The following is a 15,735-nucleotide window of genomic DNA, read 5'->3' as shown; positions in this document are numbered from 1 at the left end:
TTTTTTTTTTTTTTTTTTTTGCGATACGCGGACCTCTCACTGTTGTGGCCTCTCCCGCACAGGCTCCGGATGCGCAGGCCCAGCGGCCATGGCTCACGGGCCTAGCTGCTCTACAGCATGTGGGATCTTCCCGGACCGGGGCACGAACCCGCGTCCCCTGCATCGGCAGGCGGACTCCCAACCACTGAGCCACCAGGGAAGCCCTGTTACTTCCTCTTAACCCTATTGCACATGCCTTAAACCAGGCCCTTATCATTGGAAAAACTTTCTAAGTGCTTCCTTTGACCCCAGTCTCAGCTAGTCCAGGGCCACACCTAGGACATATGATCCATATACTATCTTATATATTTCTGCTGTGGCATTTATATTATTTTTATATACAACCCTTTAAAATTTATTGAGATGTAATGTATTCAGTAAGTTCAGTAAAGTGCACAAATCTTAATGTGCAGCTTGATGAATTTTACAAAGCCATACACCCATGTGACCACCATTCAGATCAAGATCTAAGACATTTGCAGTTCTCTGGGGAGGCTCCCTCATGCCCCTTCACTGTCACTTCCCTCCAAAAAAACAGTATTTTGTCCTCTATCACCATAAATGACTTTTGCCTGATTTTGAACTTCATATAAATGGACTTACATAGTATATAATTTTGCATGAGACTTCTTTGTCTCAAAATTATGTCTGTAAGATTATTCCATGTTATTATGTGTAGCAGTGGTTGGTTCTTTTTCATTGCTGTGTAGTACTCCATATATGTAACCGTACCAACCAATTTCATTGATGGACTTTCAGATTGTTACCACTTTAAGGGTACTATGAATAATGTGCTAGGAACATTGTGTCTTTTGGTGGACGTAAGCACTCATTTCTTTTGGGTATGTACCTAAGGGTGGAATTGCTAGGTCACAGAGTAGGCACATGTTTAGGTTTAGTAGATATTACCTAATAGTTTTCCAAAGTGGTTGTAATAATTGATACTCCCATCAATAATATATAAGAGCTCCATTTGTTTTACAACCTTGCCCTTGATATTGGCAGTCCTTTTAATTTTAGCCACTTATTCACACTGATTCCAGAGATGGAGAGCAGATTAGTGGTTGCCAAGGGTTAGACGGGGCAGGGGAAAGGTAATGGACTACAGAGGGATGATAGCAAAAGGAATCTCTATGGAGATGGAACAGTTCCGTATCTTGAGTGTAGCAGTGGTTACACAGATCTACACATGAGATATCACACAGAACTACAGGCACACGCAAATGAGTACATGTAAAACCACTCATCTGTTCTCCATCTCTGTAATCAGTATGAATAAGTGAATGAGAAAGTAGTTATATAGTTTGTGCTGAAGTTTAGTTTAAATTTAGTTAAAGCTTGGCAAAACTTTAAGGAATAGCCATGTCTAGGTGCTGTCTCATCTCTAGTCATCATTTTACCTGTCCAAAGCTTAATTTTTACCATATTGTTGCTAAAGCTTAGATTCAGGAGGCCCAACTTTTGCAAATCAAGGTTAGACTGATGAATCACAATACCAAGATGTTAATTTGGGCCAGAATACCTATGCAGGCTGATTAGTGCACTGTCTTCCCCCAAAGACTCCAAAGTGTAAGAAATTGAAGTCTTCTGAAGGCTGCCAGATGAGCGTTGTATCAAAGCAAAGGAAATAACATTAACCATTTCTAGCATAGAGAAGTAGCAACCAAGTTCATGGGAATAGAAACTTGACTGCCTTTTTTTAGATCCTGGTGCATACCACATAGTTTCTTTAAGTGAATTTTAAGATAATTGAACAGGTTAGAGTTACATGAGTATTTTCCAGTTTTCTCAGATGTGTTACTCTGTCTACAGTGGTATCGTCCAGGTTATGATACTTTTTAATTTCAGCCCCAGAATGGCCTTTTCATTGTCACCAAATGCTGGGGAATTACACAGCTTTGTGAGGCAGATCCTTTAGCTCTGCCTGCATTTTGGCCTTGGGCTGAGATCAGTCCTAAGGAGCCAAGATTAGGAATGAGGTATCTTAATTATGTGCCTATCTTTGGGTATATTGGGTTCTTTATTCTTCAGGCAGATTTCAGGCAGACAACTTGAACAAGCTGAAGAACGTATGCAGCAAGACAATTGGAGAGAAAATGAAGGTAAGAGAACTGATTAATACCCTTGAGAGCTTGAGCAGAGGTATTTAATCTTATTCTTAGTTAATTCATAATTTCTAACGTAGTGTTTAATTCCATGAGCTACTCGATTTCTTACCAGAGGGGGAAAGTTATTTTAAAAAGAAAGGGAGGAAGGCAGGGAGGGAACTAAGAGGTATTTTCAAGGATCAGTGAGTCCATCTTCTGTCTGCAGGTATGTTTTAGTCCGTTCTTGCTGCTGTAACAGAATACTGTAGACTGGGTGGCTTATAAACAGCAGAAATTTATCTCTCACAGTTCTGCAAGCTGGGAAGTCCAAGATCAAGGCACCAGCAGATTGGTGAGGGCCTGCTTCCTGGTTAATAGATAGTCTTCTTGCTGTGTCCTCATGGCAGAAGGAGCAGGGAGCTCTCTGGTGTCTCTTTCATAAGGGCACTAATTACATACATGAGGGTTCTGCCCTCCTGACCTAATCACCTCTGAAAGACTCCACCTCCAAATACTATCACGTTGGGGATTAGGTTTCAACATATGAATTTTGGGGGACACAGACGTTCAGTCTGTTGTAAGATAAGATTCTTGCCATACAAGTCATTCATTGTCTGTTCTGTTCTTAATAATATGAATTCCACCAGTAATCCTTTCCAGTTATTTCTTGAGCTCAACCTACAGTGCCAGAGAGGTTTTCCTGTTGTAGATTTCAGATTCTTTATCCCAGTGTAGTCGTGCTCTTTATTTAAAAGAGCACAGATGTTGAGTCCAAATCCTAGACTCTTGGTTATGTGACTTCAGGCAAGTTAACTTCTGAGCCTCAGTTTTCTTGTCTGTGAAATGACAGTTCTAACACTAACCTTTAGAATACAATTGTGAGAACTGAAAATTTCTAATATAGAAAACCTGGCACAGTGCCTGGAACATTGTAGTTATTTAGCAATTGAGAGTAACAGTGAATGGCAAGTAGTACTGGCCTTCATCCAGTATATCCTTCCTGTCCTTGAAGAATGCTAAGTTTCAGCTCAGCTTTACTTTGGTAACCAGATTAGTTTTTTTTCGGGGTGGGGGGGGTGGTGTTTTTTTTTTCTGCAGTACGTGGGCCTCTCACTGTTGTGGTCTCTCCCTTTGTGGAGCACAGGCTCCAGACGCACAGGCTCAGTGGCCGTGGCTCATGGGCCCAGCCGCTCCGCGGCATGTGGGATCTTCCCGGACTGGGGCACAAACCCACGTCCCCTGCATCGGCAGACGGACTCTCAACCACTGCGCCACCAGGGAAGCCCACCAGATTGGTTTTTAATCTTTCTTCAAAAATACCCTCTTAGCCTCTTAATCATTTTTTTTAAAAAACATGCTAATGCACCCTACAGTCTGTCTCATTTTTAAGTTGTAAACCTCTAAAATAAACCAAAAAATTATGAAATTTAGGAACCTGAACCTGGAAAGACCTTAACAAAAAGATTCCCTTGGGGGCTTCCAATATCAATATCATTGATATTGATGATAATCATACAGTTTTCTTCCTGTGGAACTCTTGACACAAAGTCAGGTACACGTCAGCAACCCCATAATTATGTTAATTTCCATGTATACTTCTGCCTGCGTGTTCTTTGGGGCATGTGTACGGAGAGTGCCAGCCAAGTATTTTTCTTAGCAAGAAGATGGGAGTATTTTCATTTGCGTTAACGTTCTTAGATTCCCTTGACTGCTGGCCCTGCAAGGAGTGTTCTCTCTTGCTATCCATTGAGATAGTACTAGCAGTGCTTTAATTTGTATAGCAGTTGAAAGCATTCAAAACCCTTTCATATACGTCTCATTTTGGTTTTGATCTTTGCTGTAAACGTGGAGTGTAGGTAGTACATTTGTTAACCCTATTAAAAAGGTAGGGTAAAGAGGCCTAGGAAATTAAGGGGCTTGCCCAAAATGGTGCCATAAGTTAGTTGCAGAGTCAGAACTTGAACTCAGAACTTGAATTTGCTGCCCTGAGGGATTATCAGAGAGGAAGAGGGCCTCAGCTATCTTGGCTACCAAATGGAATATCTTGAGATTTAGGCCATTTTTTTTCTACCTCAGTAGTCTATGCCTGTTCTTATCAAGACTCATTCTGATATTGTCGGATTTTCCCAGCTTTTAAAGATGATTTTCCTTGAATCACTGTCTTCTCCCTTGCTCTGGACAATGATTAGAAATGATGATTTGGCAGAATATCATAAAGAAGGGTGAGGAGAGAAACTGGAATGGGAAAAAATCTAGTCCTGGGTATACCCTTGCTTTTCTGCCAAGTTGCATTGATTGCTCTAAACGTGGCTTTTTTCCTCAAAAATTGTGTTTCTTTGGCTTCCTAATATTCCTCATCCCATCCATTTTTCCTCTTAGCCACAGGCCTAAGGGCTGGGTTTGTTCTTAGTAGGTAGATGGGGATTCACAAATTGACACACAGGTGTCTGCCCAGCACTGGCTCCTGACCAGCACTGAGTGTTTTCATACATTCTTGGGGTCATAACATTCTATTTCCATGTCAGACATTTTCCTTCTCAAGTTCCCGATGGTGTCAACCCTCTGACCTGGATTGGTTAATCAGTCTGTCCAGGATCAGAAAGCTAGAAAGTGTCAGGACAGGGACTTGGAACGTTAACTTCTTGCTTCCAGTTCACTAATTTTTCTCCCATGCGTTGCATCTTTTAGAGACTAAGTTATGTAGAAAGTTCTGTAATTAGTTTATATGATATGTTAGTTTGGTGTACACTTATAAAACGATGTCAGAAATTTTCCTTTATAATTAGTTATGTTTTTGTTGTTGTTTGTTTGTTTTTCTTTCCCATAGAAAAAAGAGCCAATGGGAAATGATGAGTCCATTCCGGAAGATGTATTAAATCTCGATGACCTCACTGCAGACACTTTAACTGTAAGTTATTGTCCTTTTCCAGTTTGGGATTTCTGTTCTTTTAGCTTTGTTCCTAGACAAGCAAGTCCTGACACTCTGCTCCACACAGCACTGTGGCATCCTTGAATTTCTGCAGCTGGGACATGTCCCCATCTCCTCTTGTTAATCTCAGTACTTGAGTATTAGACAGCAGAGATGGAGACAGGTGGAATGGAAAAGTCAAGAGTAGGAAGAAGAGAAAAAAGGAACTGAACTATGTTTGGTTTAATAACTATTTCCACAGAGTCAGTAATTTTTCAATTTTTTGTAATTCAGTAAATATTCACTACAGTGGGCCTAGAGCAGGAATTTTCAAGTTTTTTAGTCACTGAACCCTTTCTTACAACCTGCAACACAGGGACTTCCCTGGCGGTCCAGTGGTTAAGACTTTGTCTTCCAGTGCAGGGGGTGAGGGTTCGATCCCTGGTCGGGGAGCTAAGATCCCACATGCCTCACAGGCAAAAAACTGAAAAAGCATAAAACAGAAGGAATATTGTAACAAATTCAATAAAGACTTTAAAAATGGTCCACATCAAAAAAATCTTTAAAAACAAACAAACAAAAAAAAACCCCTGCAACAATAGCAAGAACATAAACCCAAAAAAGCAGAGTTGCTGTGCTTGAAGGGCAAGGTTGGGGTTCTATTCCTGCCCTGCCCTACCTGCTAAGGGTCCCCCCTGGAAATCAGAGTACAGTTTGAAACACCTGCAATAAGGAATACAAAATGAGCTTAAGACAAGGTCTCTTGCTCCTAATAAATTTATAATCTTCCTAGAGAACAGTTAAATATAGGGTATAATAGCATGCTGAATTGGTTTAATCAGGAATATCAGAAAGTGCAAGTTAAGCTATGGTATTAACACTCCTGAGATATACAGGAACAAGAGGAGTGGCCAGAATTTATCCATCTCTGCCTTAGGCACCCTGAAAGAAAATGCCAACGGATTTGTCGGGCAAAACTGTATATATCCCTGTGTGAAATAAATCTCAGTTCTTTGAAAGCCTCCAGTGTCAATTTTTAAAATGCTATCACAAGAGTTATCATTAGAGCCCAACAAGGTTGGGGCAACAATCTTTTTCCTACTCTGCCCTTGACTCGCTGTGGCCTTGGACGGGCTTGGCCTTGTTCATCCACAGAACCTGAAAGTCTCACAAATCAAAAAAGTCCGACTCCTCATCGACGAAGCCATCCTGAAGTGTGATGCAGAGCGGATAAAGCTGGAAGCAGAGCGATTTGAGAACCTTCGCGAGATTGGTAACCTTCTGCACCCCTCTGTGCCCATCAGCAATGATGAGGTAGGCGTCGGTGCCACAGTAAGCGGCTGCCTTGCGTCACCCCTCTCCTTTGGGAAGGGGGCGGAGTGGGAGGAGGACAGTGAAAGTCTGGCACGCTCTGTATAACAGAAGCAGGCTCTTTGTGTATTCGCTCTGCCCACCAATTGAGAATTGAAAGAGTCAGATCCCTGCCTGATTGGGAAGTAGCAGAGACAGCAGGTAGGTGGAGACTCCTGGCACGGAAATCTCTTCTAAATCAGGCTGCTGTCCTCCATTGCGTGTTGCCCGTGGTAGCAGCTCGTCTCGTGGGAGGGATCTGCAAGATCAGCCTCACCCCTCACCCACACCCTGCTGAGAAGCTGCAGGTTGAAGGGAAATCTGCATGATAAAAGTTTCCTGCCGAGTGGGAGCTTCCCCAGCACAAAGCTGCTCTGAGCCCAGCCTTTGTTCCCTGACACCCCAGCCGTGGCAGGGCCCATCTGTGCCTCTTTCATTCATTCCCTGGTGAACGGACATTAAACTCACGGAGGGCTGGGGTGGCAGACTCAAGAGGTCAGGGCCCTGAGCCCGCCCTTGTGTGGCCCTGGACCAATGAGAGCCTGGAAAAAAAAAATCTGCATTCCCCTCCGTACCCCAGGCAGTGCAGATTGTCCAGGGAAGGGTTTTCCCTGTATAGGATTTTCAAAGAGTCATTTAAAAGGGTATAAAAACGAGAGAATACTACGGATCTTTTGGAAAATCATGATTTCAGTTCCATGGCTAGAATTGCCTCTAGGACTTTATAAATTATTATTTCTCTATTGAGTGCAGATTCTCTAGCAAATTCCCTTCTCTAGTCTCTGTACACAAGGGCCAAAACCTAGTGTTTGAGTTAAGCAGTGACTTCACAAAGCTCTAGGTCGTTCTTGGAATAGGGTTCGGAAAGATGGATGTTGTAGAATTCAGAGCTCATGCATCTTTGTCTCCTGGTCTTGTTTGCTTAGGATGCCGACAACAAAGTAGAGAGGATTTGGGGTGATTGTACCGTCAGGAAGAAGTACTCTCACGTGGACCTGGTGGTGATGGTAGATGGCTTTGAAGGCGAAAAGGGGGCTGTGGTGGCTGGGAGTCGAGGGTACTTCCTGAAGGTAAGAGTCGGCAGCCAGTGAGGTTGGTTATAAAGAAAGAACTGAAAAAAAAGTGCAGAAAACATAACCCACTTTAAGAGACCCACAAATCCGCCTTTCTACTACAAACTTACTGGCAATTAGATGCAATTCTCTTTCTAAGGCAGGAGAGTGCTTATCAGGATTCCCTAGAACAAAAGCCACTGAGTGATCCTCCATAATGAATATGTTTTGCTGACTGAATTAGAACAGTCTGTGCCTTTAAGGAGCTCCGTATAATTGGACAGTCAGACAAGTAACAAAGAGTCAAAAACCCTCTGTGATAAGTGCTCTGGTGTGAGTAGCCCAGGGTGTTATAGGAATGGGTAGGTGGAGGCAACACACCCACATTAGCTGGGCAGAGGGCAGATGCGCTCAGGAAAGCCTTCCAGAAGGATGTGGTAAAGTAATTTTGGAAATACTGTCCATATTGGTATGTTCTACGTATACAAATAAGTCCAGTGTTTTAAGAATTAGCACAGGAAGACTCTCCCGTGCACCCTGGGTGAACAATCCTTTTCCCTTGATTGGTATCTTAAAGGGAATGCTCTTCAGATGATGTGCTGTGCATGGCTGTTAAGAAAGAGTCTCTTGAGTCAGTTGTTGGATCCATGGTCTTTGTGGCCTCCTGTGTGCCCCCAGTTGCCTCTGGGGGTACATGCTAGCAGATGAACGTGATGGCAGCAGAACCCACTCACACAGTGCTGTGTCTGCTCCTTTAGGGGGTCCTGGTGTTCCTGGAACAGGCACTCATCCAGTATGCTCTTCGCACATTGGGAAGTCGAGGCTACACTCCCATTTATACCCCCTTCTTCATGAGGAAGGAGGTCATGCAGGAGGTGGCACAGCTCAGCCAGTTTGATGAAGAACTTTATAAGGTGAGTAGCCTGAGGCAGTGTGGCAGAATGACTCCTTAAGGTATAAAGTTTAACTTCAAAGACACAGCAATGCTGTCCAGCAGAACTTCCTGCGATGATGAAATGTTCTATATTGTGGCTATTGAGCACTTAAAATGCGGCTAGTGCAACTGAGGAAGTAAAATTTTAATCTTTATGAATTTTAATTTAAATGGTCACATGTGGCTGGTGGCTACCATTTGGACAGTGCAGACATAGAGCCTATTTTATCTTTCCCCAGATAGTTTATGTGATCAATCTAAATTGAGCATGCTTTAGCACCATGAGCTTAGAAAAGAAGCTCATATATTATTATTAAGCTTGGACAAAAGGAAATTGTGAAGTGGCTGATCTTCCCGTGTCCTCCCACTCCTGACCCCAGACTGGAAGCTTCCACAGGGGGAGACATACTTTCCTTTGGATGGCTGTGGCTTCCAGTTTGTGGCTCTTTCTCAACCATGAACCATCTCAGGGAGAGCCAGTGGATTTGAGTTGAGGTGCAGAAGGTCATTCTGAATCAACCAGCTTTAACATCAGCTGTAGCTCCCCCTACCTGAAGTCTACGCCCAACACTCAGAATTTCTAGTGTCTCTGCTAACGGCTGCCCATCGCAGCTGAGTCCACTTCTCACCTGTCCCCCTCCTTCAACCCTGTTCCAGGGCAGGGGGGAACGACTTTGTTCTTATTGGCTGTTTCCTCCCAAAACCCATGTAGCGAGTAGTTAGACAACTGCTCCTGGCCTCATCTGATTTATCTTATGTAGAGAGGTGAGTTTAATAGTCAGAACCTTCTTCCCACTAGGTCCTGTTGGTGAGTTCAAAGGTATGTTTTAATTCAAGATGCAGTGGGAAACAAAATGCTCTCTCCAAACCCTGAGCATTGGTACAACCTTGGGGTCCTCCTCTTCTTCCTTTTAATGAGAGGAACATGTGCATTATCAGATGAGACCTGTTTTTATCTTTTCCCTTTCTTTCTCATCTCAACTCCCAAGATTGGCTGGATAATCACTGACAGAACTTTAGAAGGATGCCCTGCAGGTAACACCAGGGAGAAGCTTATATGGAGGATTATGAAAAATATTAGGTAGCAGGTGCTCTGCACGTTCGCAGCATTCTCCATCTCTTATCCAGGTGCTTCTTGGAGCCATAGGCAGGGAGAATCACAGGTCTCCATAGTGAGGAATTTTTGCTGGCACTTTTTGCCTAATAACCTCAGTTTATTAATTCTCTAGAGCAGTGCTGTCCAACTGAACTTTCGGCAATAGTGGAATGTTTGTATCTGTCCTATCCAGTGTGGCAGCCACCAGCCACATGTGGCTGTTGAAATGTGGCTCATGCAAGCCAAGGAATTAAATTTTAATTGAATTTAAATAGCCATGTATGGCTAGTGGCTATACCATATTAGACCGCAAGCTCTATTGTTTTTACATTGTATGTAAATAGCCTCACGCGGGGCTAAATTCCCACTGTTAGGTAGCAAGGTAGTTTTCCACATTTCCAAACAGTGGCCTAGAGGAAGTTTCCTCCCCTCTTTTTTTTTTTTTTTTTAGTTAAAGTAATACCACATGACAGAAAATTTGGAATTAGTGGGGGGAAATCATCTTCTTTCCCATTACCTACTACAATTGTCATTTTTAATATTCTTGTGGGAGCTTTTTTTATACATGTATCATTTTCTCATACTTCTAATCACAATATATATAGATTGCCTTTTTACTTCACATTATATCAGAAGCATTTTTCAGTGTTACTACATGGTGTTCATAACCATCATTTATTAGTGGTTACATAATATTACATGGCATGGATATAGACTACCCAGCTCTTCCCCTGTTGAATATTTAGGGGGCTCCCTTTTTTTTGCCATCAGTAAGTAATGTTACAATGAACTTTGTCCTGTCTATAGTTTTTTTTTTTCTTTTCCATTACTTTCTTCAGCTGAATACTGAAGTGATTCTTCAAGGATTACAACCCTAGATCAACCCATAAGCACCAAGAGAGCAGAGACTGTCTCCTTTTGCCCCGCGTTGGCAAAAAGGACTTGGCTCTTACTAAATGCCTCACAAACATTTGTCAAGTGGATTAATTTATACTGCTACCAGCTCAGGTTTTATTGCACGCCTGCCATCACTGGCCACTATACATCATTTATCAGTATTTCATTTATTAGATAAAGTAAAAATAGTATCAGAGGGAATTCCCTGGCGGTCCAGTGGTTAGGGCTTCACGCTTCTACTGCAGGGGGCCTGGGTGCTAGTCAGGGAACTGAGATCCCACAAGCTGCATGGTGAAGCCAAGGGGAAAAAAAATAGTATCAGAATATTTCATCTTCTTTTAATTTGCATTTCTTTGATCCCTAGTAGGGATCCCATTTTGGACTGACCCATTCCCTCCCATGTCTTTTTAGCATCTCCTGCTCACTCCTGGGCAGGGATTGAAGAAAATTTGTCCTCCCATCACTCAGATCTTCTCTGTGTGATTTGTGTGATCTCTGTGATTTCTTGCTTGAGCTGAGGTCCTACTCCCTCACTCTTAACTAGTAAATATTACCTTCCTCTGACAGGTGATTGGCAAAGGCACTGAAAAGTCTGATGACAGCACCTATGAGGAAAAATATCTGATTGCCACCTCCGAACAGCCCATTGCTGCTCTCCACCGGGACGAGTGGCTTCGGCCAGAGGATTTGCCAATCAAGTATGCCGGCCTGTCCACCTGCTTTCGCCAGGAGGTGGGCTCACACGGTCGTGACACCCGTGGCATCTTTCGAGTCCATCAGTTTGAGAAGGTGAGTAGGCAGATCAGGGTGAGGGATGGGACCCTTCTATCTCTCCAGGGCTGTTATAGAAGAGATAGAATCTGTGTTGCTCAGGCCCACCCCAGCTCCAGTCTTTCCTCTCGTTGCCTCCATCTGGGTTTCTAGGGAAGAGCCTGAGAAGCACATGGTGGAGTGGCTAGAGCATGGACTCTGGAACCAGGCTGCCTGAGTCCTAAGGCCAACTCTACCGCTTACTGCTGTGTAACCTTGAATAATTTGCTTAACCTCTCTGTGCTGTTTCCTCCTCTGTCAAAGGAAAATGATAGTAGTACCTACCCCATTAGGCTACTGTGAGGATTAAACCAGTTACCATGTGGAAGGTAGTTAGAACGGAACCTAGGTGTAAGACAGGAATAAAGACACAGACCTATTAGAGAACGGACTTGAGGATATGGGGAGGGGGAAGGGTGAGCTGTGACAAAGCGAGAGAGAGGCATGAACATACATACACTACCAAATGTAAGGTAGATAGCTAGTGGGAAGCAGCTGTGTAGCACAGAGAGATCAGCTCGGTGCTTTGTGAGCCTGGAGGGGTGGGATAGGGAGGGTGGGAGGGAGACGCAAGAGGGAAGAGATATGGGAACATATGTATATGTATAACTGATTCACTTTGTTATAAAGCAGAAACTAACACACCATTGTAAAGCAATTATACCCCAATAAAGATGTTAAAAAAAAAAAAGTACTTAGAACAGTAGCCGCACGTTATGTGGGGCACTCTCTACAGAAGCATTCGTTCTTGCTGCAGCCCCAGCCAGTCCAGTTCAGCCCCGATCTCACCAGGGCCCCAGCCCCGCCTGACTCTCAGTGGAATAGGAATAGGTCTTCATTGCTAGGATAATTCCCACTTCAGCCTTCAGTTTATTCACCCCGTCCCCTTGTCACTGTGCCCTTGGGTCCCTCTTTGCAGATTGAACAGTTTGTCTACTCATCGCCACATGACAACAAGTCCTGGGAGATGTTTGAGGAGATGATCACTACCGCTGAGGAGTTCTACCAGTCTCTGGGGATCCCTTACCATATCGTGAATATTGTCTCAGGTTATCGGCCTCCCTCTCCTGCATCCCACAAACACCACCCTGACCAGTTGAACTGCCACACAAAGAAATAGCTTACAATCCAATTAATTGCCCACATTAATTAAAATATCACACTCTTTTCCCTTGGGAGTTCTTGGTGATAAGAATATCTGGGCGTGATTTCCCTCCTGGGGATAACATGTGAACTAAAGAATTCTTTGGGTTTGCTAAAGGTTAGCCTTCTGAAATACCATCCCTCCTTCATGAATTCTAGGGGTTTTTCCTTACAGGTTCTTTGAATCACGCTGCCAGTAAGAAGCTTGACCTGGAGGCCTGGTTTCCGGGCTCAGGAGCCTTCCGTGAGTTAGTCTCCTGTTCTAACTGCACAGACTATCAGGCTCGCCGGCTCCGAATCCGATACGGGCAAACCAAGAAGATGATGGACAAGGTAGATGGCCCCTGGGGAGGCAGGAAGCAGGGCCTTCAGCTCAGAGTAGGTCCATCTTATTTCTCAGCGCTTGGAGGACATTGTTTCCCAGCGTCATGGGAAAATCTGAGCTTCTCAGTCTAGACCAAAAAGGGAATCTGAAAATGACTTCACTGAATCAGGACTGAGTCCTTTTAGATAGAAACCTGAATCTAGCTCTATTCTACAAGGTAATTCTAGCTTTTCTCTTCTTGGCTTTGTTTTCCATAACTCCAGATAAAGAGTAATCCCCATTTGTCTACACAGAACAAGTTGGAGGCAGAGTCTTCCCTCTTCTTACCCAAGAAGGTCTGGGTTGTAAGCTTATCTCTTCAAACCCAATTTCCAGGCCCTAATCTTTTCCAGGTCAGGGACTTGAAAGGGGTTAAAAGGAGAGGCCATTGAGTAGTCTCTTCCCTCCCTCAAAGGGCCCAACTCTGCTCAAAATACTGGGACCTACCACTTGTCACTCATGGAGACGTGAGGAATCTTCCTGGAGTTATCTAATAAGCCATAAGTTATCTAATAAGCCAAGCAGAATTCACAGGTTTAGAGATCATTAATGGGTAGAACCTGTGTTTTATTTGATTTTAGATTTGGATTTGTATAGTTGCAGTTGGGGGAGTCTGGCTGAGTGGATGGTTCCTGGTCATCAGTAAGCCCAGCTAGGGGTTGAGTGTAACCGCTCCCTCTGGGGACCCTCTCCTCGCAGGTGGAGTTTGTCCACATGCTCAATGCCACTATGTGCGCCACAACTCGCACCATCTGTGCCATCCTAGAGAACTACCAGACAGAGAAGGGCATCCTCGTGCCTGAGAAATTGAAGGAATTCATGCCACCAGGTGAGGCTCCCAGCCCAGCCCATCTTCCTCCTCCTGTCTGTCTTCCTGCTCTTCTAAATAGTAAGCCCCTTTCAGAATGCACCAAGTTTTCTTGTTTGTACACGGCCCCCAAAACTCTGCCTGTCCTCTGGTGCTGGGCATTGCAAGGGGCAAGGTTAAAAAGTAGCCAGTGCCGGTATGAGCTTCTATTTAAATGCGGCTAAAATTCAGGCTGGGAAAAAAAGGAATAAATGAAAGCAGTGCCTGCCTTTGTCTTGTGTAACTTTCCCCAGAGGTCCCTGGGCTTTGACTCTTGAGGAATGATGGGTTGTTTGGTTGGCTTTTCCCTTTCAGGTCTCCAGGAACTGATCCCCTTTGTGAAGCCCGCACCCATTGACCAGGAGCCATCGAAGAAGCAGAAGAAGCAGCATGAGGGCAGCAAAAAGAAAGGGGCAGCGCGAGATGTTGCCCTGGAAAGCCAGCTGCAGAATATGGAGGTCACTGATTCCTGAACATTCCTTTCTCCCACTTTACCAGGCTTCCATTTCAATTAGCTGCAATCTCAGAGCCTGCCCACAGGCAGGGAAGCCAAGCACGCACCCATCGCCCACCCCGTGTGACTGCATTGCCGAAGGGGGAACCATCTGCCCTGTACAATGCAGTGTTCCTCTTTTCTCGCTTGGGCATAGGATCTAATCACCAATGACTGATGAAACCATGTAATAAAGCACCTCTGAGGGAGGCCAGGACTCTTTCTCAGTCTTCTGCCCAGGGCTTGAACCCTGTCTCTGACAGTTCTCCCTGGAACCGTATTCACTTCTCTTTTCCTGCTGTATCAGGCAGGTTGTTCCATTTAGCAGAGAGCCTTTGAGAACGTAGGTGAAGGCAGGGGTAGATTTAGTAAAGGCTCAAGGGGAAAGTGAAAACTGAGACTTAGACACACAGGCTCGCAGGGCAAGGGCAGGATCCTCCTTTGTAAATTTGCTCCTGCTTTGTTAAAGCAGTTAGGTAGGACCAGCTTAGAGACCTGAGTTGATATAAAAAGCTTCATAGCGGGACTTCCCTGGCGGTCCAGTGGTTAAGAGTCTGCATTTCCACTGCAGGGGGCGCAATTGCGATCCCTGGTAGGGCAACTAAGATCCCACATGCTGCACAGCGTGGCCAAAACAATAAAAGCTTCATAGCACTTCTGTTCCCTAGGAAAGGCTCCATGGAGAGGGAAGGAGGTGGTGAGACATCAGGGTAGATGAGACTACATTTAATCCAGAAAAGCCCCTAGATTCAAGAGCATGGGGCAGGGCCTTATTCACAGCTGCTTCTCTCTTTCCAGTCATCCCCAAATGGGAGACCAACTGCCTGGCAGCTTGTTGCTCACCTCCAGAGGATCGATATAGCCCACAGGGCAGGGGGCTAGTGGGAACAAGGTTTTAGTCCTTTCTCTGGAGCTTCCACTGTTGCCCCAATAGCCAGTTCACCCTTTCTCTGGGGAGGATGATGTTTAGGCTCTTTATTTACCTGCTGCCTTTCATCTGCAATCTACAGACACTTTAATAACACCAACTGTTAGTTTAGTGCTTCTCCCCCAGGAGTCTAAAATACTTCCTATAGATGATCTCTTTTATCTTTGTGACAGTCTCAGACAGGAGGGTGGGGCCATGATTACACCTCTTCCATCATAAGGAAGAGAGTACAAGGTGGGTAAGGGAGATGAGAAAGCACGGCCGGGTGGAAGCCAGGAGTCCTGACTCCTCAGCAGGGCTTGATGCTCGCTGTGTTTCTTTGGAAGGATGAGAACAGGACTCTGAACTGGCCTGTAACTTAGGAGCTTGATTTCGTCTTCCTTAGTCCCTAAGCAGCAACCTCCCCAGGCCCGCTGGAGCTTGCTTAGCACCCAGGAAAGAGGCCATGTGCTTGGTTTTCCACTGGGAGCTTGGGCTGATCCTGTGAATCTTGCTACTGTCAAAACTGGGGCACCGGAAAAGGTGGCCACAGTGACCCTTTTGCCCCAGGCAGGCTCTCCAGCCTGCCTCTACTCTAGCCAGTGCCCCAGCTCTGGGATAACAAAGCCAGGGCCAAAGAACAAAAGAGCAAGCTGCTCCCATATACTTGGAAGGATGAGATTCACATTCCTGTAGCCTCAACTATTTGGTTTGAAGAAAGGCAGTTTACACAGTGAGCAGGAGGCTGGTTTTGGTCACCACCACACCGCTCTTTCCTGTTTGAAAAGCTCATTGGGCTCTGGGATTA

General features: G+C 44.7%; 1 protein-coding gene across 1 annotated transcript in view; it reads left to right on the top strand.

Annotated features, from left to right (window-relative positions):
* Positions 1–14,292, top strand: part of SARS1 (seryl-tRNA synthetase 1) — a 16,603-nt gene extending 2,311 nt beyond the window's left edge. Inside the window, exons 2-11 of the mRNA XM_007449327.1 lie at positions 2,071–2,141; positions 4,954–5,034; positions 6,190–6,348; positions 7,311–7,454; positions 8,195–8,350; positions 10,931–11,152; positions 12,093–12,222; positions 12,492–12,649; positions 13,380–13,509; positions 13,843–14,292. Of these exons, the coding sequence (XP_007449389.1) occupies positions 2,071–2,141; positions 4,954–5,034; positions 6,190–6,348; positions 7,311–7,454; positions 8,195–8,350; positions 10,931–11,152; positions 12,093–12,222; positions 12,492–12,649; positions 13,380–13,509; positions 13,843–14,000 (1,409 nt within the window). The 3' untranslated portion in view covers positions 14,001–14,292. The remainder of the gene's footprint in view (positions 1–2,070; positions 2,142–4,953; positions 5,035–6,189; positions 6,349–7,310; positions 7,455–8,194; positions 8,351–10,930; positions 11,153–12,092; positions 12,223–12,491; positions 12,650–13,379; positions 13,510–13,842) is intronic.
* The last annotated feature ends 1,443 nt before the right edge of the window (positions 14,293–15,735 follow it).

This window comes from Lipotes vexillifer, unplaced genomic scaffold, assembly GCF_000442215.2.
Source record: "Lipotes vexillifer unplaced genomic scaffold, Lipotes_vexillifer_v1.1 scaffold393, whole genome shotgun sequence".
NCBI lineage: Eukaryota > Metazoa > Chordata > Mammalia > Artiodactyla > Lipotidae > Lipotes > Lipotes vexillifer.
The sequence above is the reverse complement of the archived record's forward strand: the minus strand, read 5'-3'. Positions and strand labels throughout refer to the sequence as shown.